Source organism: Lottia gigantea (genome assembly GCF_000327385.1).
Source record: "Lottia gigantea unplaced genomic scaffold LOTGIsca_47, whole genome shotgun sequence".
In the NCBI taxonomy this organism is placed as follows: domain Eukaryota; kingdom Metazoa; phylum Mollusca; class Gastropoda; family Lottiidae; genus Lottia; species Lottia gigantea.
In genome coordinates this window covers 1,552,152-1,579,732 of record NW_008709640.1, presented here as the reverse complement: position 1 = coordinate 1,579,732, position 27,581 = coordinate 1,552,152, and the positions used below count along the sequence as shown (strand labels likewise).

The 27,581-nt window shown below is 31.6% G+C and overlaps 2 protein-coding genes across 2 annotated transcripts; one reads left to right on the top strand and one right to left on the bottom strand.

Annotated features, from left to right (window-relative positions):
* Nucleotides 1–1,449: 1,449 nt before the first annotated feature.
* LOTGIDRAFT_218616 (hypothetical protein) lies at nucleotides 1,450–4,366 on the bottom strand (the record flags this gene model as incomplete). The annotated part of the gene is made up of 7 exons (XM_009061328.1): nucleotides 4,279–4,366; nucleotides 3,860–4,013; nucleotides 3,523–3,571; nucleotides 3,055–3,281; nucleotides 2,254–2,444; nucleotides 1,944–2,039; nucleotides 1,450–1,562 (listed from the first exon to the last, which is right to left on the bottom strand). Exons 1-7 carry the CDS (start codon nucleotides 4,307–4,309, stop codon nucleotides 1,450–1,452), a joined length of 861 nt encoding a protein of 286 aa, XP_009059576.1. The 5' UTR covers nucleotides 4,310–4,366.
* A 9,194-nt stretch (nucleotides 4,367–13,560) lies between these two features.
* On the top strand, nucleotides 13,561–19,411 carry LOTGIDRAFT_124623 (hypothetical protein; the record flags this gene model as incomplete). Its single annotated transcript, XM_009061327.1, has 12 exons — nucleotides 13,561–13,634; nucleotides 13,895–13,995; nucleotides 14,335–14,434; nucleotides 14,921–14,964; nucleotides 15,642–15,765; nucleotides 16,190–16,247; nucleotides 16,600–16,692; nucleotides 17,065–17,247; nucleotides 17,591–17,654; nucleotides 17,872–18,021; nucleotides 18,759–18,865; nucleotides 19,187–19,411. Coding segments are annotated over 12 exons (1,323 nt in total), but the record flags the coding sequence as incomplete, so codon positions are not given.
* Nucleotides 19,412–27,581: the final 8,170 nt, after the last annotated feature.

Genomic DNA, 27,581 nt, shown 5'->3' with positions numbered 1-27,581 from the left:
ATTATATAAAATATTTAAAAAAATCAACATTTTATTTCCCTACCTGAGAATATCTATAACATTTTATAAATATAAACTAACAATAAACTATAACTAAACTAGAATTATCTTAAAACTTTAAATCAACATTTTATTTCCCTACCTGAGAATATCTATAACATTTTATAAATATAAACTAACAATGAACAATAACTAACATAAAATTTACAATATAAAAAAAAATCAACATTTCATTTCTCTATCTGAGAATCTTATATATGTAAGCTTATATAATTTCATTACAGATAACATTAGCAATTAACTCTAATCAAAATATTAAAAATATTATAAATTATAAAATCAACATTTTATTTCTCTTCTTGAGAATCTTAAAACACTATTAACAATTAACTACAATCAAAATAAAGGTTATTTTGATAAACATTTTATATTTCTCTACCTGAGAATATCTGTAACATTTTATAACTTATAACAATAACCAAAATAAATATATTTTAAAATATCAAATCAATATTTTATTTTATTTCTCTACTGGAGAATATTATATTATAACATTTTAACTAATATAAAAACCATTTAACTATAAATAAAATAAAAGTTATTTTGATAAACATTTTATATTTCTCTACCTGAGAATATCTGTAACATTTTATAACTTATAACAATAACCAAAATAAATATATTTTAAAATATCAAATCAATATTTTATTTCTCTACTGGAGAATATTATATTATAACATTTTAACTAATATAAAAACCATTTAACTATAAATAAAATAAAAGTTATTTTGATAAACATTTTATATTTCTCTACCTGAGAATATCTGTAACATTTTATAACTTATAACAATAACCAAAATAAATATATTTTAAAATATCAAATCAATATTTTATTTCTCTACTGGAGAATATTATATTATAACATTTTAACTAATATAAAAACCATTAACAATCAACTATAAAAAAAATAAAAACATTTTTAAATATTGAAAACATCAAATCAACATTTATTTCTCTACTTGAGAAATTCTATAACATTTTAAACATATTTACAAAATATGATTTCTTGTCCCTGAGACTTATAACATTTTAAATTCAGAAACTAAACAAATAATAATAGTGAATGAAAATTATAAGTTCTCTACCTGAGATTTTGTATGTTTTACAAAATAACAATAAAACTAAATTAAATCCTCTACAGAGATTAAAATATCTACAAAAAAACGACAGGACATCTACCTCTGTTATTTTTTTCTAATTAACATGAATGCTCGAATTTGATACTTTGTTTTTTGTGCTTTCTTTCACTGATAAAATTGTAATATGTATATTTGACATGGAAATTAAATATGGTGATTTCTTAATTTTGGTTTACTTTAATCGTTGATGAACCATTTTTTTAGATTTTCATTGGCACTCGCTGAAATTGTCGATGCAGATTATCATGTATTATCCACTTTCACCATAACTTTTAGTAAAAATTTCAAACTTTTTCAATTCTTCTTCTGATACAGTTTTTCTGTGGGTGTGTAATGATTTTATGAAATCTCCCTTTTTTACATCTCTGGGTTGAATCTGAAATTTAGGAAAAGCCATGTGAAATATATATCACAGATGGAAAAGATTAATCTTCCTTGAAGCACATGAAAGATTAATCTTTCTTGAGGCACATGAGAAGATAAATCTGTCTTGAAGCACATGAAAAGATGAATGTTTCTTGAAGCACATTCAAAGATTAATCTTTCTTGAAGAACATGAGAAAATTAATCTTTCTTGAAGAACATGTGGTCAAATAATTTGTTCTTGAAGCACATGAAAAGGTTATTCTTCGTAAAACATTGTAAAACAACTCTTCCTTGCAAGACATGAAAAGATTAATATGTCTTGACGCACAGATCAATCTTTCTAGAAACACTTAGTAAGATTACTCTTTCTTGCAACACATAAAAAAAGGTGACTTACTTTATCAGCTGGTAAATCAGTTAAAAAAGCCTCTACACTATTAGAATATAAAATATCTGCTGGCTGATATTTACCGTCTGTATAAAAAACAAAAGAAATTGACGTAGCTATCGAAACAAAATCCAAAATGTTTAATGATCATTGAAGAAAAAGATTTAAAGGAATCAATTCATCCAATTATTTACTACTCCTAATAACAATTGAATTTTGTTGTCTGTAACTCTTTTCAAAATCAAAAATCGGATCATATTCTTTAAATATGCTATATGTGTCCCTTATGAAACTTCTTACCTGGTAACATGTTCCAATATTGTGCACTCTGTAGATCTCTAATTGGTTCAAATAAAGCACCTAGAGTCATGGTTGCTATATCACTTCCAGAATAACCATCTGTACAGTCTACTAGATTATTCCATTCTTCATCTGTTAAATTCACTGAATTATCTTGACTGTGTAACTTCAATAACTGATGTCTTGCCTCTCTGAAAGATTAAGACAAAACTCTGATTTTTTGTAGCACCATGTTGAATGACAGATCAAAATAAGTCATCTGGAATATGACATGTCATGACTTTCCCTCAGAGAGAGTGAAAACAAAAACAGGGCAGTTACTTATAAAATTCCCTCCCTTGATGAGCTGGCACTCAGTTTTGAAAGTGGTCCTCATAAAACCAAAATGACAGCGGCATTCTGATCTAAGGCTGAGTAAAATAATTGATAAATAATAAATAATTAATATCAAATTTCATAATTGATTATATGTCAAAGTTCCACTTTCTCCAGTGTCCCCGCTAACAAGTACCACATAGGTTTCCTTCAGCACATAACATACCCAAAATAAACAATAATAACCGATCAAAGCAAGAATATACTTCTATAATGCAACAATAACCCATGAAGTTAAGAATTTGGCATGTTCTTCATTAAGTTATTAAATTTACAGGGTTTCTCAATTAAAATATTTCGATTATCAGTGTATCACATCTGAGAAACAGGAAGGGCCAAATTTGTCAGATTAGCCAAGGACTAGTTGTAATAATTGATCCCAAGTGAACATGAGTTGTCATCCTTTCCTTCTTTTTAACAATTTACCTTTCGGGAAGTGGAATATAAATTCTCTTTTGAAATCTACGTAAAAAGGCAACATCTAATTCCCATGGACAGTTTGTAGCACATAATAAAAATATTTTATTAGATGAATCTGAAGTATCCGCTCCTTCCATTTGTTTTAATAATTCTGTTTTTATTCTTCGTGTATGTTCTTCTTCTCTAGCACTACGCTGTCGAGTTATACTGTCTATTTCATCAATAAATATTACCTATAAAAAAAAACGATCTAGATATTTTGTTTCCTGTTTTTTCTTTGGATGACTAGTCAACTATGATCTGATCAAATTTTTTTGGGGAATTGGCATTTATGTGAATAATTAATTAATGATTATCAAGTAAATTTTAGATAAATTGTCAAAATGTACTGTACTATGAACACAAGATGTTTTTGCATAATCAATGTGCTAGAATTTTGATGGAATGGAACCAGTATGGTAAAAAAGAACTTACAGATCTTCCTGTGTTATTAGTAGCATGTGAAAACAGTTCTTTAATCAATCTAAAGGAGGAAGGAAAGATACAGGACCAAAAATAGTAGGGGTGATTTGAATTATAACATGCATTCAGTAATTAATGCCAGTACTATGGTACAAATGATGTGATGCTGAAACTTTTTAACGAAAAATAAGAAAATTGTAAAATGGCACCTCTTCAGGTACCTTAAATGGATAGATCTTTTTAAATTCATATTAGAGACCTAATCTTATCTACTGATCATTGGCATCCAAGCATTTTTCACTAACATAATGCTTATTGCGTAGTACCCAAATATCAAAGCATCACCTACTTTTCACTCTCTCCAACCCAACTGGAAACCAAGTCAGCACTAGAAACACAATAAAAGGTAGACTGGATCTCTGAGGCTATGGCTTGTGCTAGTCTTGATTTTCCAGTTCCTGGAGGTCCGTACAATAAAATTCGCTTCCATGGTTTTCTTCCTCCTACAAAATTGAAAATGCAATTGGAATATTTCTTACAGAACACTGAATCATTAGTCAGTTCTATGCACAACTGCACAAAGATTATGGAATTTTCCTTCATAATAATATAAGAATATAGGTGAGATATCTACAAATAATAACAGTAGGCTAATCCATGGATGTGTTCATCTAGGCAAGATACATGCAGTAATCTTATTGGCTTATATAAGCTATGATAGGAATACTTAAAATAATGCCAAGTCTGTCAAGACTTAGTGAATCATACCTGTAAATAGATGAGGATATATAAAAGGCATAATAATGGCTTCTCTTAGAGCAGTTTTAGCATCCTGTAAACCAGCAACATCTGAGAAAGTTAGAGTTCCAGCTTGTACTATAGTATCATTTATAGCAGATCTTCTATTCTGTTTCTGGGTATCTTCAACTTTATCTATTTTACAATCTGAGCAACAAAAAAATTCAGCAACGAACAGCAATTTATTGGTAATGGTAACAGTGGTAATAGCATGTTTACAGAATTTTACAGGCTTTCTCACTGTCAATGATACAAGTCAGAGAGACTGACATGAAAAAGGTCTCTAATTGTTCGGATGGGGCAAAAAACTAGGGCCCAGTGTGCAAAAAGATCCTTCATTACACACTGCATTGTGTTGCCCATCTTCATCAGCCAATTAGGTGCAGAAGAAAATTGTGGTTTTTACAAAAAAAAAAGTATTCCAATGCACAAATTAGACATACCATCTGTAGTTGTTGGTGTATTGTTCATTAATTCAGATTTTATACCACAGATAATACGACTAGAATTCAACTGCTGTATCTTTCTCATTAAAATATCTACATGACATCCCAGACTAGATTCTAGATTTATTAATGACAGCTGTAATACATTATAGAAATACAACATTGTACATGACAAGATTCTACATACTTCTAGATTCTAGATTTATTTTTAGCAGTAACTAAAATATACCATTCGAATTGCCATCATTCTTTCAAATATAACTTGTTTAGAATAAGGAATTTTCCAATTTTAAAATAGAACTCATTGCATTGATTGCAGAGTGTAATCTTAGATAAAACTTTTTTTTTTTCACAGAATTTCAAAATATACAATCTTCAAACAATGGGTGAGAATTAAGCCCCAGCAAAATCTTCTTCAGTTCAACAGAAATTGATTCATTTACAGTGTCTTTGTACAAAATCACAAAGATATAGAGTTTGATACGTTTTTAGCACTTCAATATTGTCATAAATGAGTTCTCTGGGCCCTTAAATTCTTCAAATTTTCTGAGTCTAAAATTTGAGCCCCAGTACCAATTCATTAATTTCATTTCAAGAAATTAAAAATTCTCACCATTGTTGATTGAGGTTGTTTTTCACTGATAAACTGTCGAACTATACTCTGACATCTCTGTACATTACTCAACATTAACTGTATATCTACATTAGAATTCTTTTTTCCTTCATTTAAAGTCTGTTTTAAACTGAAAAAAAATAAAATAAAGATAATCAAAATTCAAAAATCAAGTATTCCAAGAGGATCAGCTGCTGCATGCCTTGCCTCTTTTCCTTGCAATGACCTTGATTCAAGTTTTTTCAATGTCATATTATGCTATAGGCCTATTGAGAATTCTCAAGTCTATATGTCTAACAAGTAGGCTTAGATCTAACTGAAGTTTTTGAAAATGAAGAGGTTCTCATATCTGAAGGTTTGGAGCTAAATTAATTTTATGTTGAATGTTTAGAAAATAAAAAATTGCCATTTTAATTACCAAGCTAGAGCTTCTAATCCATACCAAAGCATGAAAAGAAAAATGAAAAAATTAAGTAAATCAGGCTAGGGCTTGAGAAAATCTGGATTGAATCATATAAATAAGGCCAATAGGACAAGCCTTTTCTTTCTGTTTTTGTGGTTGTAGCTGCAGAACTTTGGATTGGAATTGGATAGGGTCACTGGGCACTGTCAATTTTTTTTCTAAATCCAATCTAGATCTGAAGGTCAAGAGGAAAAAATGTTGAAAATAAAGGTCTTTAATTCTGCATTGTAGGTCTATGCAAATTGGAAAGAGTAGTTTATACTTATAATCTTACAGTTACAGTGAGCCCTCAATGCTCTAGGTCTACCTACACTAGGCTACAGTTAGATGTTAGAATACAAGCTTTGATTTAGTTGTGCCTTTAGAAATAGACTAAGTGACCAGCCACCTGTCTATATATCTTATTCCTACAAAGGCCAAAGGCTTGATAGGCTCAATAAGTTTAAGGCCTGTAGTAGGCTAAGCATAAAGCTAAGGCAATGTGAGGCTGTGTCCTTCTTGGCCATCATAATTTCAAACTTTCAAAATGATTTTAAATCTAGAAAAACTACTTGGATTCTAAAATCTTTTTCATACATATGCTGAACATTGAATTCTCACCAGAATATAATTCAACTTCTCTAAGTTCCATTTGTTTCCAGATTTAATTCAGATAATTAATGAAAATAAAAAAAGTTTCTAGATTAGTTTCTTTACTGAGGTCGAAGGGAAGGAACTCTGTGAATAATTAACCGTGGTCTGAGTTTGCCGACATCTAATCTAATCTAAATCATTTGGTTTATTTACTGATAGTCTATATGTAAATTAAATGAAGGAATATTCCAAGACGTTGCTCTCACCCGATTGAATTAAAATAAACCGAGCTATTAGAAATCTAACAAAAGAAAAGGTTGTCCCGAATGACTAGTAAATAGTTGTTGTCTGAATCTGAATGATAAAAAGATGAGAGTTATTTCCCCTCATGACTTCATTTTGTTTACATAATTTGGTCAAAAAGAAATTGATGTTTATATATTCCTATAGAGACCATTTTCTCCAATTGTTTGTAGAGTTTTGTAAATATCAACATGTAAAGGTACGTAACTGTTTTTCCAATGTACTTTTGATTGTTGACAACAAGAACTACAGGCACTTCACTGTTCTGCAGCTTGTCTTTATTAACTCAGTGAGAGTGGACACAGGACAGGCCTATGAGTATGACACTAACCAAGTAGACCTACCAGACTCTGTATGTGCATTCGAAACTTCTTGACCGTTAAGAGATTCTTCTTTATCACAATGTCATCCTGAAAATTGTCTAAATTAAGTGGGTCAAAGGTGCCAGACACCTGCTTGAATTTCTGACTTTGTCTGAAACATCTGCTCTATTCCAGCCTCTGCTCTGATATTTTCAGATCCGAGGTATCTTAATACTAGGTTTAACCTTTTTTTTTTCTGTCTCTACACCAGCCTACAGATAGCCATCAGAGGCTGGAATAGAGACAAATGTTTCCGTCTATGCCTAATTAAGTAAACTGCCTCTTCCAACTAACTAACTGAATGTTCAAAAAAATTAAGATGGTTCGACCATTGATTGAAGTTTAGGTTGGTTTCCTATTGCTTTCCTTTCCTCTCAACTAGAACTGTGTGATGTGTGTGTAGAGCCAGTTTAGAGCTGCAGATCTCGGCCAATTTATAACTTAACTTGGGTTTTGTGATGATTACTGGTGCCAATTGGCAAATATATCGGCTGTCTTAATTCAGCACAACTGGAAAGTTTCTTGCTGAAAGATATCGGTGGAAGCAGTCGAAAAAAACATTACTCAATTTCTGTTTCCTGCTCGCAGGATAGAATTTGTGGCAATACTATATCTTAAGGGTAGAATGAGGTAAATAAGCCGGCCCATAATCAGCCCAATGTGCTAAGAGGGGCGGCCACATTTGCATGGGGGCAATAGCTGATAAAGACTGATTTCAGCTTCAATTGAGAATTTGTTCTAATTTTGCAGGGGAGGCGAATGACTTAACTGGTTTAACTAACTTGTTTGAAATTGAATAATTTCTTCAATTATAACACACATTTGAAACCTTCTTTATGTAAGAATAATTCTGATGCAATGATCGGTGCTTCTGAAAAATATGCATGGTTTTGGCTTTCAACCATTTCGCCTGTTTTCTTTGTCAATTAGCTGATCAAACTTTTAATGAACAAAACGAGAAAATGCTTAAGGCTTGGGCACCCAGATTTCAGTAATTCATATATGCAGGAAAATAAAATAGATCATTTTAAAAGAAAATGTTTTTTCAGACATCAGTATGTTTTTGAAGAAGTCCTGACCAAATGAGTAAACTTCGTAAACAAGGATTATTCCATTTATTGACAATGATTAAAAATGATAACATATTATGTGGAGACAGGATTTGTTGCACTCACTCCCCTTTGAAGCTTTCAGATAATATAATATCTATGCAAAACTACAAATAGATAATATCAATACCAGTAATTTTGAATGTACAATGGGACAAAATATTGGGTTTGCCAGTATTCCAGTTCACCTACAATGTAAGCTCATTGAATGAAGGTGATATGAAATTTTTTTGTTACCTTACTTGGTTTTCCATCTAACAGTTTCGTGCTTTTTAACATGTCTCTTGTTTATCTATTATAGGTTGATATTGACGATATGAACAAGGCTGAATGGGATTAAGAAATTCAGTAAACAGAAATAGAATGCAGAGTGATACGGAACCTATGGATGATGAAAGTGATTTGCCGTCAATTATAGCCTATTTAATTCGTAGGTAAGAATCCATGTCAATTTATATCATTCAATTTAAAAGAATTGTAAATTTTTCATGTGCATTGGGGACACTTATAGCTTCAATTTGCACGATTCTGATTTTCAATCAGACGTCTGTGGTTCTTGCAATTCCACTAAAATTAACGTATTTTATGACGTCACTAGAGGGGAGCTTGCAAAATCTATGATATCTATGCAGTTCCCCTCTAGTGACGACATAAAACGATAAAAATTGGAATGGTGCAAATTGATGCTATCAGTGTCCCCGATACATATAAAAAGTTTAGAAAATCCCTTTAATTGTCATATATAAGCTTATTTATATAATAAACTACACATATTTTAGCAAGATATATTCTGAGCAACTCATTGAAGAAATTATTGAGTGGTACTTTGGCAATTTGATCAGAAGTCAAAGTTTTTCGGTCATATGACCATAAAAAGACTTATTAACTGCTGCTGTGGGTGTATGTTAGCTTGTCTGGCAAAGGAAATTTGCGTCAAATTTTTGTTAATTTTCTTTAAATACGAATCACAAATTTGTAATAAATCTGAATTTACATTTGAATATGTGGCTATTGAGAATTTCATTCAAAGTTTATAAAAATACATTACACCCTGACATTTTACAGCACTTATTTGTGCAGATTGGCTAATCGAGCCAAATCAATATCCCTTGTCCATTTCAAATAAAAAAAAAGTCCACACCTTAGACCTTTGATACCTAGAAACAGGTATTTAAAGATATAGCAGACTTTAAACTGACCTAAATAATATTTTGCTTAGTCATAATGATATTTCAAATGAATTGAAGGTTCTATTTTCTTTATAACTACTGTATTATTCTGTTTACAACTAAAATATAAACTTCAAATTAAATGTCAATTTTATTTCATGGCAACGACCTCACTAGATATCAGCATTTGAGCTTAGTCTGGTTTTGAAATGGGGTTGTTCAGTTCTAAATCTTTTAGATCCTGTAAAATATTGAAAAATTGTTACAGAAAAAATGTGAGCAAAAAACTGAAATGTGAAATACGTTTCCTAAGCTAAATCAGGATCTTTAATGAGATATTTTTACCTAATTGGACTAATGAAAATAAGCAACTCCATGAAGTGTGCAATGAGAGAAATTTAGGTGTCTGATAAAGGGGATTGTATAAGAGGTCACCTAAAAAATTTTATGTGACACACATTTTTTAAGAAAACCTTTTCACATTCTCTTTAATTTTCAAAATGAAAATAGAACTACAGGTCCAAGTATATAATAGATAGTGTATTTTCACTTCCAGGATAATGTTAAATAAGCCTAAATATATGATCTTCTGATGACATTCTAAATTAGAGAAAAAAAATTTTTGTTGAATTTTGATTTTATCTTATCTGAATGCAAAAAAAAAAGGTTTATCTACTACATGCAAAATTGAACATATTTCTGTTTTATCTTTAATTTGTTTTTATTTTTTCAAGGTCATGATTATGCAAAAACAAAGTTCCTGCTTAAAGATGGGTTGCCACATTTTTCTTGTTCAAATCATACTCATTGTTTGACGTTTCTAATAAAAACTTCATGTACTCTTGAATGTATGGATATAAAAAATCTCTTGGGGAATCCACTGAACTGAAATTCTGAATCTGTATGAAGGAATTAAATAATTTTCATACATTTCTGGTATCTCTAAAATTAGCTGCATTGCAACAGGATTTGGTGTAATAGATTATTTACGGTTTGTTTGATCAAAACCTAATATAGGGTGAATATTACGCTATTTGAACAAACTGATTGCAAGAACATGTAAATTAACTTACCAGTACATTATGTCGTTTTGCTTAAATTATTTTACAACCTAAATGAGGGACAAGATTTTCAAAGTTGATATTGGTATACTTTGCAATGCAGTATACAGTGTTATCGCTTATTTACAGTTTACTTGAACATAACTTATAAATGCATTTAGCATGAATATTTCGTTATTTGAACAAACTGATTGCAAAAGTACGAGTAAACTGATTGCAAGTACAAGTAAACTAATTAAATTTAAAAGTACTTGTAGTTATGCTTGAATTGTTTCAGTGTTAGGTTATATATATATTGATGGCATATTTGATTTATAATGGTTACATAAATGTATATATAAAGATTTAAAGGGAGGTGATCACTGACCTAGTTTATGTTAAAAGAGGAAAGATAAATTTTGTGAATTTGAATTTTTCATTTTGATGAAAATTTGAAAATAAATGGTAATCCGTCAAATGCAATCAAAACACAAAATGAAACAATCAATACAATTCATTCTGTCTAAAGCTTTGCCCCTAAGGAGCTATTGTCATCTTGGCATTGATTGGACGAAATTCACATCATATAGTAACGTCATTGAGGTTCCTAGTTGTCAATGCTAAAGACATCTCACTAAATCCTGGGTCAAAATTATGCAATTGCCATTTAAGCCATACATGTTGTTAGTGTATCGATAAGCAAGCACAAGAGTCAAGTTTATAACTAAATAAAGGCCATATAAAGTTAAATTATCATCACAATGAAGCCAAACTTAAGTTTCTTGATGCATAAACCCTTCGATAAAGGTTTGATTGATTTATTTGTTATAAAATTTGAATGGGGCTATGATTGCCAATAGTTCTACTTTAAATATAGTGATTTGAGTGTGTCATGACTCGGCAGGTTTTGATATTTATATTATCACAGTGTATTTACTGTGGACACTTCCTTAGATAAGAGTGCATGTAGTTCACAGTCAATTGACTGCATTCAACTTATTCACTCAAAGATATGTTATATATGTTGTGCTTAATGTTATAAAAGCACACAGCTGTGATATTGTTAGGCTTGTGTATGAACTTATATGGAGGTGGTAATAACTGATTGGAAAATGTAGTTTATTAGTGATATTCAGGCAGGAAAAGACTAAAGGAATTCAATTATTATTTAACTAATTAGATGTCAAAATGGACACATTACCAAATTTGTTTGATGTTGTCACATTGTGTAAGAGATTTAACTTCATCTTCTTGGCGGTGTTGCAATTCCAGTGATAAAATTATTCATGCTTCTTGCAGGAATGCAAATTGCAACAAATTTGCAATGTATCCTGTAAATTTTTTTCACTTTTTGTTACAGCGGACAAGTTCACATCTTTTCCTCAGATGAAGCGCAGTCTGATGAGGATACTGGATCGGAAACGGAGGAGTCTGAGTCCAGAATATCACCCTCAGGTAAGAAGAAATTTCAATATTCTTTTCTTACTTGTAAAGTCATCTTAGTAAGCCTCCATTTTCAGACGTCTGCAATAAGTTTCATGCAATTGGTGCCAATATTTTTGATATTATTTCCCCATTCTTTGTTTGCCTAGTATATCTCTTCAGTAGTTTTTTTTATTTTTCTTTCCATATGCTTAACCGACACTTTTTTACATGTCCTTTGACCTTGAACTTTGCTCTGTGGTCTAGTTCCTAAATGATATGAAACATAAATAAAGCTGAAATTCCTAAGCTGAAAGGAAATTATTTGATTGAGATTTTCATTATATATTTTTAGGTGAACTGACCACAGAATTGAGTTCACTAGAAGTAAGTTTTCAATTTAGTTTCTATCTGTTTTAGTTTAATTTAAGGAGATCAAATTGCTTTAAAATTTCTGAACCCACTTATAAATTTTTTTATTTGAGCTAACCCTCTCACTTTTCAAAATGAGATTCTGGGTTGTCTGTAATTAAATAGGAAAGAAATGACTAGAGTCTAAATTTCAAGGTCATTCATGCAGATATTTCCACTCTATGAATATCAATAATTAGAATATTTCTATCTTTATTGGAGTATGATGATAAATTATCATGATGATGGAAATTAATACTCTAGTCACATTCTTTGGACTTTTTTTTATTGAATGGTATAGGAACTAGATACCAATTTTCAATCTAAAAAGTGATCTTTAAATAATATCTACTTATTTAGATAATCAAGTAGGCTATTATAGATTTACTTCTTCCTTTGATATAAGCAATTATTCAACGAGTGTATCACTATTCAAATGTTGCAGTAACCTCCTACTGAATTGGGTATTTGACATTATTATATACAACCTGATGTCAAATATTTACATTTTGATAAGTGATATGGGTTAGCAATTGGTAATTGATTGGTAGCTGTATGCTTTTAAGTATTTTTCCCCATGTTTTACAGAACAACTTTATATTACAAGATGTGAAAGTAAAATCAGGGAGATTCAGAGGAAAATATGATGAAAGAAAAGTTTCCAAATCTTTAACAAATCTTATACAAAGGGTAAGGGTTTATATTGATATATAGTAAATTACAATATATCTTTCATAGTTACCAAAATAATAAAATCTATTTAGACAAACATAAACGCAAAGTGGCTTTAGATGATCAAGAAGAATAAGCAAGTACTGTCTTGTAACATTCATGTCAGTGACAAAAATCATTACATCTATATTTTACAAAATTTATCGCTGATTTTGTGTCCACATTTACAGCATCGCCAAATAAAATAAAACATAACCTTGACTTTCTGAAGGCCACCAGATGTCCTTTAGCCATTTCATTTCTTATCTCTTATTTTGCTGTAGATGTGTCAGAAATGAATGTCCATAAAAAAAATATTGTTAATATATCAGGTGTCCCATAAAAAACGTCCCAAAATTCGATGGGTAGTACCTTAGCTGTTGGTAAACTGATCTTTTTCAAAATTCTCACAGATATACTTCAAGATGTTCTTGTCCAACCCCGAAAATATGAATGTCATTGAATAAAAATTGTACAAGAACTGCTCCAAACAAAATAGCATGTCAAAAAATGAAATATTGAGGAACTTTACCTATTTCAACCTGTGTTCAATGTGTCCTCCATCTTCTTCGACCAATAGACATAATAAGAGTGGATGTCTCAAGAGTAAAGTTAAAAACTTGTTTTTGTATTTTCCAGAGAGAACATGGTCTAGATAAAAGACAACAATTCACTCAAGGAGATAAATGTGTTATAAATTCCAAGTATGTTATTTAGCTTCAAATGTCATTTGACAAAACAAAAATTTACCTAAAAATCTTTCTTAAAAAGGAAAAATATAACAGATAACCAAATCTTTGTACCATGCAAGCAAGTTTATCATATCTTTGAAAAATATTGAAATCAACTATTCTTATTGGTCAATCTAAGTTCAGTTTCATCATTAACCAATCAAAACCTCATTAGTTATGCAATGCTGGTCAAAATATATTTTTATGAAAATAAGTAAGGAATAAAATTTCAGGTTTTTACCAAATAAAGTGAAGACTGTTGCCAAATATCATCAAAAAGCTTTCTGTGGTACCTATTCAAAAGATGGTTCTATATTTTTATCTGCAGCACAAGGTAATTTATTATTGAATATTGCTAAGAGCCTGTTTATTCAATGCAATTTTTCTCATGACAATCCATCTGATAAAATTTGATATGTTACACATAAATCTCGCTTTTTACATCCCCAAGATATTAAACCTGTCATCTTGCCTATTGAAATGCTATGGAATCCACTGATTTTTCATAAATTTGTAGGTATGACAAATAGTGAAATTAATAGCTCCTTTAATTTTCAACCAAGCAGGACTTTGAACATAACAACAGCCTGTTCATTAATTTGATGTAGTTAATTTTAATTAACTGACTAATGAATTGAAATTATAATACAGTGAATATATTGATATATTACAGATCAGAATTTACGTGTTTATAAAACAGACAAATCATTTAAACTTTATAAATCTATACGAGCTAGAGATGTTGGTTGGAGTGTATTAGATACAGCCTTTAGGTAAGATAATATCGATTATATTTTTCAAACATATGCTTCCTAAATGTCTAAACCAGATGATAACAACATTGTTGTGAATTTTGATGTGTGGAAATGAGTCAGAAATGAAATGACAGTATATAAGTCCATTCAGAGTTCGAGGTTTATTTGGGTCTTAAATATATGTAGATAGTCTTTAGAAGTTCAAGGACTGCATGAAGATCACAATATAATCACCTCAAATATACAATAAGGATTTGAAGGCTCAAATTTCGATAGTGATTGCAGAATAATATTATTAAAGTTAGATAAAAAAAATTCCTGTTTCCGAGACTAAGGTATGATTAGTCAAACATATTGTGAATCTGTCCCTTTAAAAGTATAATCAAATTGTTATCTGAAATAAGTGCATTGGGTTAGAATGTCTTTTCTAGAACACGTGTAACACCTGTAGATTAGATAAAGGCTACATGACTTAAATACATGTAGATTTTTATTTACTTATAGCCCTGATGGAAATTATGTTATCTACTCAAGTTGGTCAGATTCAAGTTAGTATATTTGTTGGTTAAAACCTTGGTTCCCAATCCTTTGGTGTTCTCAGACACCCAACTCCTGGATCTCCTTTCAAAGTCAATGACCAAACAAAACCAAATATAGCGTACAGTCCACAGCTTTTCTGTGGAATTGGGTTAGGGTCGTTTCCAAAAACACTCTTCAAAGATATCTGGTACCCCCTAGAATTGGCTAGTAGGCCTTCACCAGATAAGGCACCTGGCCACATAATTCAAAACGATCATAGCGCTAGGATGTCCTAAGTTTTTACCTATTAACATTGATTCTAGAATATCCAAGCGCTAAGATAGTTCGAGAAAACGTGGCCTGGCATACACATGTTCATTTCCTTATAAGCATAAATTTATGAAAATTGTGGACCTGAACTTTTCAATAATAACATGTCTTAGTTTAACATTTTAACAATTAACCCTTTAAACACTAAGTTTGAATAATATTTAACATCATATACCCTGAACTCCAAGTAATACAAATTAAAACATATGGCTTTAAGATTGTGTGATATCACTTCGTAATGAGGCCTCTACACCAGTATATACACATAAATTAAGTGGCTGGTAGAGAAGTTGCTACGAGTTGAACGAGTTGAATTTTTATATTAGATAGTCATCATTGTAGTTGAAATTTAAACAAAACTTGGGGTATTTTTCAGTTCATTTATGCAGTATACATGGTGACCATGATGTTCACGAGGCCTTAAATTTAACTCCAGGGGAACACAGTTTTTGTATTTTTTCTCTCACTTTTTCTTCCGATAACACCGAAATATTGGGTGGGTGAGTAGTATATTTTCAATAGTTTTTAAATTTTTTAGTAGTATTAATTTTAAAAGATGGTGTAAAAAAAACTTAGAAATATAAGAAATGATAGTATTTTCCTTTGAGAAATCAGTCATAAAAAATGGCAGAAATGAAGGGTAATACCTTTTTAGATCTGCTGTTCATCCATAATATTTTTAGCATTCCAAAGATTAAATAAGAAGGCTTTGGCGCCAGGCAGGGTATGCTTTATCTTGTAGACACCTGACACCACTTTTCACAGTGTAATACCACTCTCATTATGAAATGCCACTTTTCACTATGAAATGCCACTTTTCATTATGAAATGCCACTTTTTACCATGAAATGCCACTTATCATTATGAAATGCCACTTTTCACTATGAAATACCAATTGCCAATTACATGTTGTTGTTCTTACAGTGCTAATGATGGTTGTTTATATGTATATGATAGAGAAAGCAATCAAAGGAAATTGAAGGTTTGTCATATTAAAATCTTTGAAATACATCTGAAGATGGGGTCTCTCTGTCTGGGAGATGACATACTTTGCAAGGTCATCAGACTTTCACAGATACAACTGCAATAAGAACCAACAACCACATTTCGACATAACTCAGCATTTGACATCATGCTCTAACCAACTGTGCTATGGCCCATCCTGTATTATCAGTACATAAGAATATACCATACAATACTTCATATAGTTATGGATCACAAAGCATAAAACAAATTTCCATAAATTCTGGAATAAAGCCTGAAATTTTAGTCCCTGTTCTGATTGAAAATGAACAATTTTCTGGGTTTAGCATGATAGGATTTGATTATTTTAGATTGAAAGTCATGATGATGATGTAAATGCTGTAGCGTTTGCTGATGATAATTCCCAGATATTATATAGTGGTGGTGATGATGGTATATTAAGGGTAAGTAAGTATGGTCTGGTGAATATGAATACTATGATCTATGCTTTATTGACATTGCCAACTGTACATCTTGCGGACATGTCCATGTGTTTTTATTTTTTTTGTAACAATTGTACAATTTTTTTTTAGACTTTCTATGCGTGACTTGAGCTAAATTGTGCAATAATGGGCAGTTTTTTATGTGAAGATCTCTAAAGAGTTACAACCTGCATTTACTGTAAAGGTTTTGTGAAATTTTCCATTTCTGGATGATAAAGACCATGGTCTATGCTAAGGTGAAAAAAAAACTTTGATTATTGATCTTTACCTACAATAGCTTATATATTTGTACTTGCTTATCCAGTAGTGAAAAGTATTATTCATTTGTAAAAGGTATGGGATCGGCGAACACTTAGAGAAGATCATCCAGTACCAGTAGGAACATTTGCAGGACATAGAGATGGTATAACATATATAGATTCCAAAGGTGATGCCCGATATTTGTTATCCAATTCTAAAGATCAGACAATCAAATTATGGGATATTCGAAGTTTTTCGGGTAATGATGGTGTTGAAGTGAGTTGACATTTTTCTTTAAATATCTTCTGTTGTGAAATTATGATCAGAGTATAAGCCCACAACTCTTTTCGTGGACAAGACTGTCCCATGAGTTATTCTTCAGGCTATATTGGAATTGTAAGGCAGAGGTTTCTGACATTTCTTGAAAATCTGATGCTATTGATTACTTGATTTGTTAACTTGGCATCATTTTCAGAGTCTTCATAAATGTATCCTCATTAGATACAAAATGGTAACGTGGTTATTAGTGTACATAAAATAAAACATTGTAAAAGACGTTTAGTAAATTAGAAAATAAATACAATAGTCACAGAATAATCAAAGTAATAATATATTCTAGGCAACAAAAAGAGCGGTTTCTGCACAAAAATGGGATTACAGATGGCAGCAAGTTCCTAGAAAAGGTAAAAATTCTCAACTAGGACACGATATTTGGAAGTGTTTCAAGCAATATTGCAAAATATCTCAAAATTTGATTGAAAAAAGAAATTCTGTGTGTATTTCATCTACAATATAAAGAGATTTTGAGATTTTTGAATCTAATTTACACAAAAGTTACAATTTTGAACCAAAATTCTGATGAATTTTGATCAGGGTCATCATTGATATTTTTTATTTCAGTTCCAAAGAATATCTTGCCTGGCGATACCTCAGTGATGACCTATAAAGGTCATTGTGTTTTACATACATTAATACGATGTCATTTTTCACCTGAATATTCTACAGGACAAAGATATGTATATACTGGTTGTGCTACTGGCTCTGTGATAAGTAAGTTTAGTATATTCATTATGAGGATTAAAGACCCTTTACTTTATAATTGGAGATTTCTTGTTTGTTCTCTCTTAAGCTCCAATATGATACCCTTGGACCACAGACTCAAATGCCAGTGATTTTTGTCAGAGATTGACAGTCGCTGAATTAGCTATAGGCTGTGCATTTGATATGGGCTTCAAATAGAGGAAATGTTTCTATTCTCTACTGTTTTGATAATCCTGCATAGTCGAAGCACTGGATGCAGTACTTCGTCCATCTCCAGGAAAATGTTGCCTTATTGCACACAGCATGATGTTGTCCACTCCTTACCAATAAGGTACAGAAATTTAAATCATTTTAAAGATGGGTTCCCTCATTTCCATTTATGAAAATCAAAATGCTAATACTTATATATATAGGAAGTAGAGGTGTTCTAATGAAAAATACGAGTTTATTTGAGAGAATTACCAGCAGAATTGCAATGAATGACCGATCAAAAAAGGTCAAAAAGTTTTTTTTTGTTTATCTAGACTGTACATATATGGACATTTATGATTGGTTAAAACTAAAATTATATGCAATATAAGAAATTAATGATATGATAAAGAATACATGCTAATTCATTCGAAACACCAATTAGTCAAATAGTTTGCTTAATTTGACACTAAAAAATAAGGAAACCCATCTTTAACACTCAAATTTATGAATGAATTCAATGTAAATTTCCTACAAAATTGAATTTATTTTGACAGTTTATGATTTGTTAACTGGTGCTGTTGTAAAGAAGTTAGATAAACATAGTGCTTGTGTTAGAGATGTGTCTTGGCATCCTTATTATAATAAACTCATTAGTACTTCGGTAAGTTAGTAGTTAGGTTGAGCTTCTGTAGCACCACAGATGTCTGCTGAAAAATTGGAATGGTGCAAATAGATGCTATCAGTGTCCCCTATAAGCATACACAATTTAGAAATCCTCTTAACAATCCCTTTAAACATAAATCACATAAGCACTTATTTATGGTGTGATCTCACCATTTTGATCCTTGAAGTCATCAGAGTCACCATGATTCAGTTAGATATGCATGGATTATCTTGTATGCTAACTATGACATTGATGCCTAATGGACATGATGCATCTAGCAATGTCAATTCTTAAGAGTAATTACTTTTCAAATTTCAGTGGGATGGAACTTTAGGATTATGGGAGCATCATTCCACCTCAGCAGAAGATTCTGATTCAGATATGGACAATCCTTGTCATTGTGATGATGAAGATGAAGATGGTGAAAGATCCTTGCGTCCTAGATCTTCAGGTTTGCGTGCTCGCTTTGCACCCCGCAGTCCCCCTAGACCTAGAAAGCCTGTTGTTGAAAACACAGATCGATTTAAAGGCTTATATGATTGAAGCAAAGATTGACCATTGAACCGACAAGGTCATCTTGCTGTATGAGGGTACTGTATTTAATTGCAAACCTTGGAGCCAATAAGCTGATATTTTTTGTGACTTACTAATTACCTCCCCTTATTTAATTTGACCACTAAGCAATCATGTTACATAAGCAGGAGAAAATTACTTCAAAAATAACAACTGTTTTAAGTTTCTATTATATACAGCAATTTTTTTACCAATAAATCGATTTTTGGCTGAGAATTTAATACTGTATCAATCGAATTTAGTATTTTGAGATATTACCTAGAATGAGCTCATGAAGTAATTCTGTTGGTTAAGACGTGGGCACACGAGCTATCGTCAGAGATTTTTGTTGCAGACTATATATATAAATTCAGGAGTTTCACTAACTGGCACGGGAACATGAGTGGACAAAAATCTCCAGTCGGTAATCATGGGCGCAGCATACAAATGAGTTTGATTGAATGATGACGGTCTGTTTTGCAGACGATAAAACTGAGACAATTATCAAACTTGTTTGATATTATAAATCCTGTCAGGGACATGATAATCTTGTTGTTGAAGCATGGGCACATGTGAGATTTTACTCAAAACTGTAATCAGCAACAAAAATCTCTGACCAAGACCGCTCATGTACCTTTAGCGTGCACAACCTGTAGCACACAGGTCCTCGGTTTATTGTCCCATCTGAACGACTAGACGCTTTTTCCAAGTCAGCCCCTCTTACTTGCATCAAAATCTGAAGGTATTATCTCGACCTATACGGGGATTGAAACCTGGACCTTCAGGTTAGCGAGCAAGTGTCTAACTCACTGAGCCACCGCGGCTCCCAAAGGAAAATTTAAGACTATTCCTATGCCTTGGCAACGGAACATTAAAGAAGGCAACATTTTGTATATTTTTGTCAAATCTATGCAGATAGTAATATGCTACTTAGTAAGTCAAAGCTATTTGTGTTTATTCAGGAAATATTCAAAGCATAAACCAGAGTAGTCATCTTCATCTTGAGATAAATAGTAATCAAAACTATACTAATGAGACTTCCTAAAAATGGAATGAATTGCACAAGTTTCCTGTTTTGAGTTTTGCACAAAATCTTCTTTACGACTATATTTTTTGAACTTGCCATGAATTTTTTCGTAACGTTTTATTTTTTTTAAAGCATGATGTCATTATTAAGGAAATTGATTTTATGTTTTTGCAATAATATTGTTTTCTATATTGATTACCAAATTATTTAAAGGGATTGTAATGAGGTTTTCTACATTTTTTATGTGTATCTGGGACATTGGAAGCATCAATTTCACTTATTGTGAAGTGCCTTATGTGATAAAGCATATTTATATTAATTGACGTCATCAAAAACTTATTTTTAGTGATTGCAGGAACGTCTGAATGAAAATTGGATTGGTGCAAAATTTGCAAATTGATGCTATCAGTGTCCCAGATCAAAATAAAAATTTAAAAAACCTCTTTACGATCCCTTTAAGATTATTAGGGTAAATAACAAAATTGTTATAACTTGTTGTGTTATTGATAATTTGTTTTAAGAGAACATTTGTTATCACTGAATTTTCAAACTTCCATGATACAGGAATAGTGACTATTGCTGTCAAGGTATAAGACAAGGATTGTAATACATTTTTTTGTGATCTGCTAACATTTTATTTTAAAACATTTAGCTCATATTTCTTATGAATTTGAATGAATTATTCTCTTACTGTCTTCCTACTTAATTTGATAAATTGAATTTTAGATTTTACAGAGGACAATTTGCAGCCAAAATCTACATTTTACTACATTGAAATTTATTTATTTAATTTCAATTCAAATGGTTACATAAAAAAAACAAAAGAGGATGGTAAGAAAAAAAATAATTGCTTTTGAAACTTACTTAAAAGGGCAGTATTCAAAATTTCTATCATCAAAAACATTGTAAATTTTTTTTAAAAGGGGTGAATAAAAACTGAGCATTGTTAGTGTTAATTAATCAGTTTAATCTAATTTTGGTGATTGGCCTCATATGGCTTGATATTTTTAGTTAAAAGCTTCAGAATTTTGCCATTTATTTTGCTAAATTTGTAGATAAGTTTTCCAAGCAAGCTGTGTATTTAAATGTACAAATGTATATACCACTAATTATTATTTTTCAAATATGTGCAATGATAATCATGTTATGAAGGAAGTGTCTAGAATATGGCAGACCGTTTATTATTTATTTCACATATGGGTACACAAACACAACGCAAACACAATACATGGTGTATTGGGTAAAATAAATAGTTAATAGTGCTAAAATCCACTAATTAAATGATAAGGTTTGATTTTGTTTTTTGATGTTGCATTATACAGTAGATTTTTCTATAGAAATTATGCATTGTTATTGGTGATGTTTAAGTCAAAGATATATATGCCTTATTATTTGGCTTATCTTCACAATAGTCAAGGTATTACCATCTTATACCTTGACTACAATAGCCACTGTTCTGGTATCACAGAATGCAGTTATTGATTGGTTTACAGTGTGTATGCCAGCCAATACAGCCAATCAGAAGCCTGGACAGAAAGACTTAACATTATGGCTTATTATTTACAGACGTTCTGTTGAGAGCTCTGATTAGCTGTGTTCACCATTGTACAGTCTATAATACAAGGTTAGTGGCTATTGCAGTCAAGGTTTCAGACAAAGTTTGTAATACATTAACCATTGTGAAGATGATTTTGGCTGTGCAGGCTGGTTTACAGATTATATTAGATTAATGGACATTAATATCTTAGTCAGGAGGAAAGGCTAAATATAAAGACAATGGTAGAAAAATATTTTCACTTTAAAAGGATACAGTTCTTAAAATGAATTACAAGACTACAGACCACACTAAAATTAAAATTATCTCCCTTTGACCATATGATTTACTGCCTGAACACCTTAATTTGCTTGGTTGACCTTAGTCTTTATTACCTTTGATCATTAATTTATTTATGGAATATCAGAAAGTAAAAGGACTCGTATTCTGTAAAGAATTACAACTGGTAAAGCAAGATATTGATTTGACAACTGTATCCCTTTGAGTAATGGTATTCTAGAATTTTGATAGAAAATGTCTTTTGATAAAATTATTTATAATATTATAATATGTAAATAATAAACATTGATGAACATACTGTATTTGGTAATATTTACAGTTTGCCCTCGTCTGTCCGTATGTTCATCGTTCCCATTTGATTTTGATGAAATCAGATTTTAACAAAAGCTAAACTTTTGAAAATATCTTGATCGACGGATTTATGCTATTGCCTCTGATAGATATTTTGGCAGTTATCGGCTGTAGTACACCAACTTTCGAAATAGCTATCATAGGCTGCCATGGGGGCAGATGTTTCGGTCTACGTCGTCAATGAACATCTCAATGAATATCCTTGAATAAATAACTTGAGTCTGTTCAGTTTCTCTTCTCTAACATAAACTTTATGGGTCATTGACCCCTCTTCGAAATTGAATGATTCTTAGTTAAAATGTTTGAAAAGCTTAGATTCCATATCCTTGTTTTTTCTTTTTTTGTCTTCTGGACTATCTTTATTAATTTCATCTCCCATCGTCATATGATTTTGAAGCGAGTGCATCTCGTAAACATCGTCACGTGATAAAAACAACAGACGAAAATTACGTGCATACATCAGTGATGATGACAAATATTTTGCTTTGAGATAAGCAATCTGAGAAAATGGAAGTTTATTTACATTTTGAACTATCGCCCAGAGGACTTGGAGGTTTTTTTATGTGTATAACTGAAACATTACCCGTCTAATTCTTTATTTCAAGAATTGATGAATCAGAGGTAAATAAAATGCATCTTTGAATGTGTAAAATGCAACATGAAATAACCCCCCCCTCCCTCATGATTACACTTCAGAATTGATTTTTTTGGGGCATTTTACACAATTTGCGGCCGACTTGGGAAAATGGTTTGTTTCCTACCTCATTTGTAGCAAAATTAAACATTAGATTTTAATACGTTTTTGTCACAAAGTATGGTCAAAATGCACCAAATCAATTTTTTTCAAAGATTTTCTCAATCTCTATATTTACCCCATTGAATCAGTCTGATCCCTATTTGTACCCCCAGTCTCGAGAGGCTGGAGCTGCCACTGATTGTGTGTAATATCATCCACCCAAAACTAAAAACCTCATACCATTCTTTGTTTGGTATCTCAATTCACATGAAAATAATTATTAGCCACATAAGAGGTAAGGTATTCAGAGCAAAATGACTTGTCATACAGCCTACTATCCTCGTGCAGATTTTCGTAAATATTTAGATAAATGATAGAAGCTTTGCAAGTGTGATCTCCAATGCAATCAAATAAAGAGTTCTATTGTAGACCTGTGTACTAGATTGGACCAAACAAGATGAGGGAGGGCCATGCTTAGTGTCATGAGAAGGATTTTTGTCAGGACAGCTCTGGCACACTCATTTCAACTTCCAAATGCCTTTTACTTACACTCGGGTATTATAATAGGACAAAAGGCTTCGCATGTCAGTCCCTCCAATCCGCAAAACTGACAAAGGGCTAGGGCTAGATAAATCTCGACCTATGCCGGGATTGAACCTCGTTACAATTCAGGGAGTATCTCAAGAATCACTACTGAATTTGGGATAGTGACATTCTTCAAGTAATTACAAAAACCAAATGAATAGTCCAATTAACAGACTTGGAATATGCTAATTCATGGTTGTAAAGCGAATAGTTAACAGGAATGCATGTTACTACAGACCTCTTCTATGCAATAAATTATCTCTATTCTAAAATGCAAGTAATAAGTGACGGTGGCCTCAGGGATTTTACAATAGACCACACAAAGTTAAAATTACCGCCCTTTGACCACAAACGAACTCTATTGATTAACGTTGCACGTGCTGGAAACTAACATGGTTGTTACAAGCAAAGTAAATATAATGGTTTATTGAAATGCAATGCAAATTCAGGTATTCAAAAATTCAAGAAAGTAAAACATGATATCCGAACAAAAATATGTCATTAATCCACCATCCCCGCTCGCGTTTTTAGTATTTTATACTATGTCAAATTCCAATTCAGTGCTATCAATATTATAAAATTAATATAATCTGACATACACTCACTTTTCCAAACATCTGAGTTTAAACCTATTTATTTAAATCAGATCCATCAATCTCGAATCTGAAAATCAAGTTAATATATAAGCAAGTTTTGTAAAATTTAGACTATCAGCGTATTCTGGCAAAATACACTTCCCTCCAAGAATTTTCAACCGAAAATAAATTTCGTAATGATAATATATGCTAATGTTTTTTTTGAAGCTGATATTACAATTCATATGCAAATAATTGGTAGAATTCGATGAACTAACGAACTTGCGAAGACAGTGTGGGCTTTCAACCTACTTGAGTGTTCAATTGCAACATTTGAAAAATCCTGAGAATGCTATTGAATTGATGTAAAACCCAAATTATCTTCCAAGAAACTTTTCAATTCTAATGTAAATTTTTTACAGACCTGGTGATATTGATAAAGAGAAATGCTCCACTAAAAACCTGTATAGAAAGAATTCATCCTAAATAACTCTACAACACCATACCACTAATTCATCAGATAAGTTATACATTTTATCATCATCCGGATGGGGTATGTCTAGGTAAAGCCTATCTAAAGCCAATCTTTATTCTTAATTCGCAAACTGATTAATTGTTGATTTTGTAGTAATTCTACAGGTACATTAACTAACCATCTGAGGAAATTATGTGTTTTCTAATAATATATACCCCAATAAATTTTAGATCCAATGCTGGTTTAGGACCTAAGAAGCCACGAATAGAAAAAAATACATGACTGATTAGACAATAAACCATCAGATAAGTTATTGAGTATTTAAATATTTTTTGTTCACCAAGAGACTATTAATTATACAGGAACTCTTTTCCAAGCTCTAAAATTCATTATTATACAGACGATTAAGTCATATTTTAAGCATATAAGTAACCAAGAGATATATTTTCAGATTAATGGTCCAGTGATTTATAAAGATGGTTCAGAATAGTTAATGATAAAGATGGTTCAGAATAGTTAATGATAAAGATGGTTCAGAACGGTTAATGATAAAGATGGTTCAGAACAGTTAATGATAAAGATGGTTCAGAATAGTTATTGATAAAGATGGTTTGGAATAGTCATAGATAATGGTGGTTTAGAATAGTTATTGATAAAGATGGTTCAAAACAGTTAATGATAAAGATGGTTCAGAATAGTTATTAGATAAGAAGAATAGTTTTAGATATAAATAGTTTAGATTAGTGACAGCGCAGATCTTAATATGTTAATGCTGAAAATAGTTGTTAAAGATGCGGTGTAGAAGAAAAAGAAAATTTCTGGAGAAAAAAGGTAATTCAGTTACCCCTTAGACTAATGTTACGCTTTGTTTCTAGATTGCAGGTTGAAATGGAACACAGAATGAAGACAACATCTTACTTGAATTTATACCCATTTTGTAAGAGTGATTCAAAATAAATTATGTAATTTTCATATTGGAAATATATGATTTTAATGAAATGACTTGAGACTTGACAATTATATTTTAAATTGAATTACTTACCTAGAATCCCCAAATTTGTTCACAACTCAACTCTACTCAAATCAACACATCTGGACTATTTTCCCGCCTTATCAAACAATTATATTCTCCGTTCACTGTGTGAATCCTAATATGACCGGGCAATATCAAATAACAAGTATTGAAGCAATTAGGCCCATAACTCCAGTTTTGTTTTGTCTAATATCTTGTTGTGTGTATCAAAATGTCAAACATTGTATCAATCTTAAAATTCAGAAATGTTATAAAATTTAAAGATACACTAAATGGAAAAAAAAGCTAAACGATAAAATATCTAAATCCAACTCGAAGGCAAGGGACATTTTCCCTTTAAACCATTATTATTGGATATAGAAAGTGATATTTAACTTCATGACATCAATTACTCACTGGCACGCGTTATAAATATTCAAAACTACCCAAATATAACGTTGATAGTAAAGTCAGTGACCTATAAACATTTCATTATTTATCCATTCCGCGGGGCGCTTAAGAAGCCTATATAAAATTTGATCAGCTGATAGGGCCGTATGACGTATTGCAATGCAAAGTCAATGGTAAAATATCCATGTTTCGACCTAGTTTGGACTTAAAAAAAAAAAAAAAAAAAAAAAAAAAAAAAAACGTACTGCTACGGGTTGCGCTTTGGTGGGTGGGTAGCCAATGTCTGGTTCTATACGACACAAAAAACCAGGATGCTTTATCTGAATTAGTTCCGAAGTTACAGCCGCTCAAAGTTTGCCCTTTTTTCCCCCACATTTAAGCCAATTTGCACAGTTTTTCGACTCTAGTTTTTCGCCAAAATGCAGGAAACAACTTTGAATCGAATTTCCGACCCCCCCGGGTCCCCCCGGATCGATTTTAGTCAAAAAAAAGAAAATTTTTTTTTGGTCCAACTTAGAAATTTTTCCTGATCAAAATGACTAAAAAATGGCCGATTTTTTGCGTTTCAATACGACTTTTTGTAGCTGCTCCTGAAGGCGAACCGTAACTGCTACAGGGTTGCGCTTTGGTGGGTGGGTAGCCAATGTCTGGTTCTATACGGCACAAAAAACCAGGATGCTTTATCTGAATTAGTTCCGAAGTTACAGCCGCTCAAAGTTTGCCTTTTTTTCCCCCACATTTAAGCCAATTTGCACAGTTTTTCGACTCTAGTTTTTCGCCAAAATGCAGGAAACAACTTTGAATCGAATTTCCGATCCCCCCGGGTCCCCCCGGATCGATTTTAGTCAAAAAAAAGAAAATTTTTTTTTGGTCCAACTTAGAAATTTTTCCTGATCAAAATGACTAAAAAATGGCCGATTTTTTGCGTTTCAATACGACTTTTTGTAGCTGCTCCTGAAGGCGAACCGTAACTGCTACAGGGTTGCGCTTTGGTGGGTGGGTAGCCAATGTCTGGTTCTATACGGCACAAAAAACCAGGATGCTTTATCTGAATTAGTTCCGAAGTTACAGCCGCTCANAGTTTGCCTTTTTTTCCCCCACATTTAAGCCAATTTGCACAGTTTTTCGACTCTAGTTTTTCGCCAAAATGCAGGA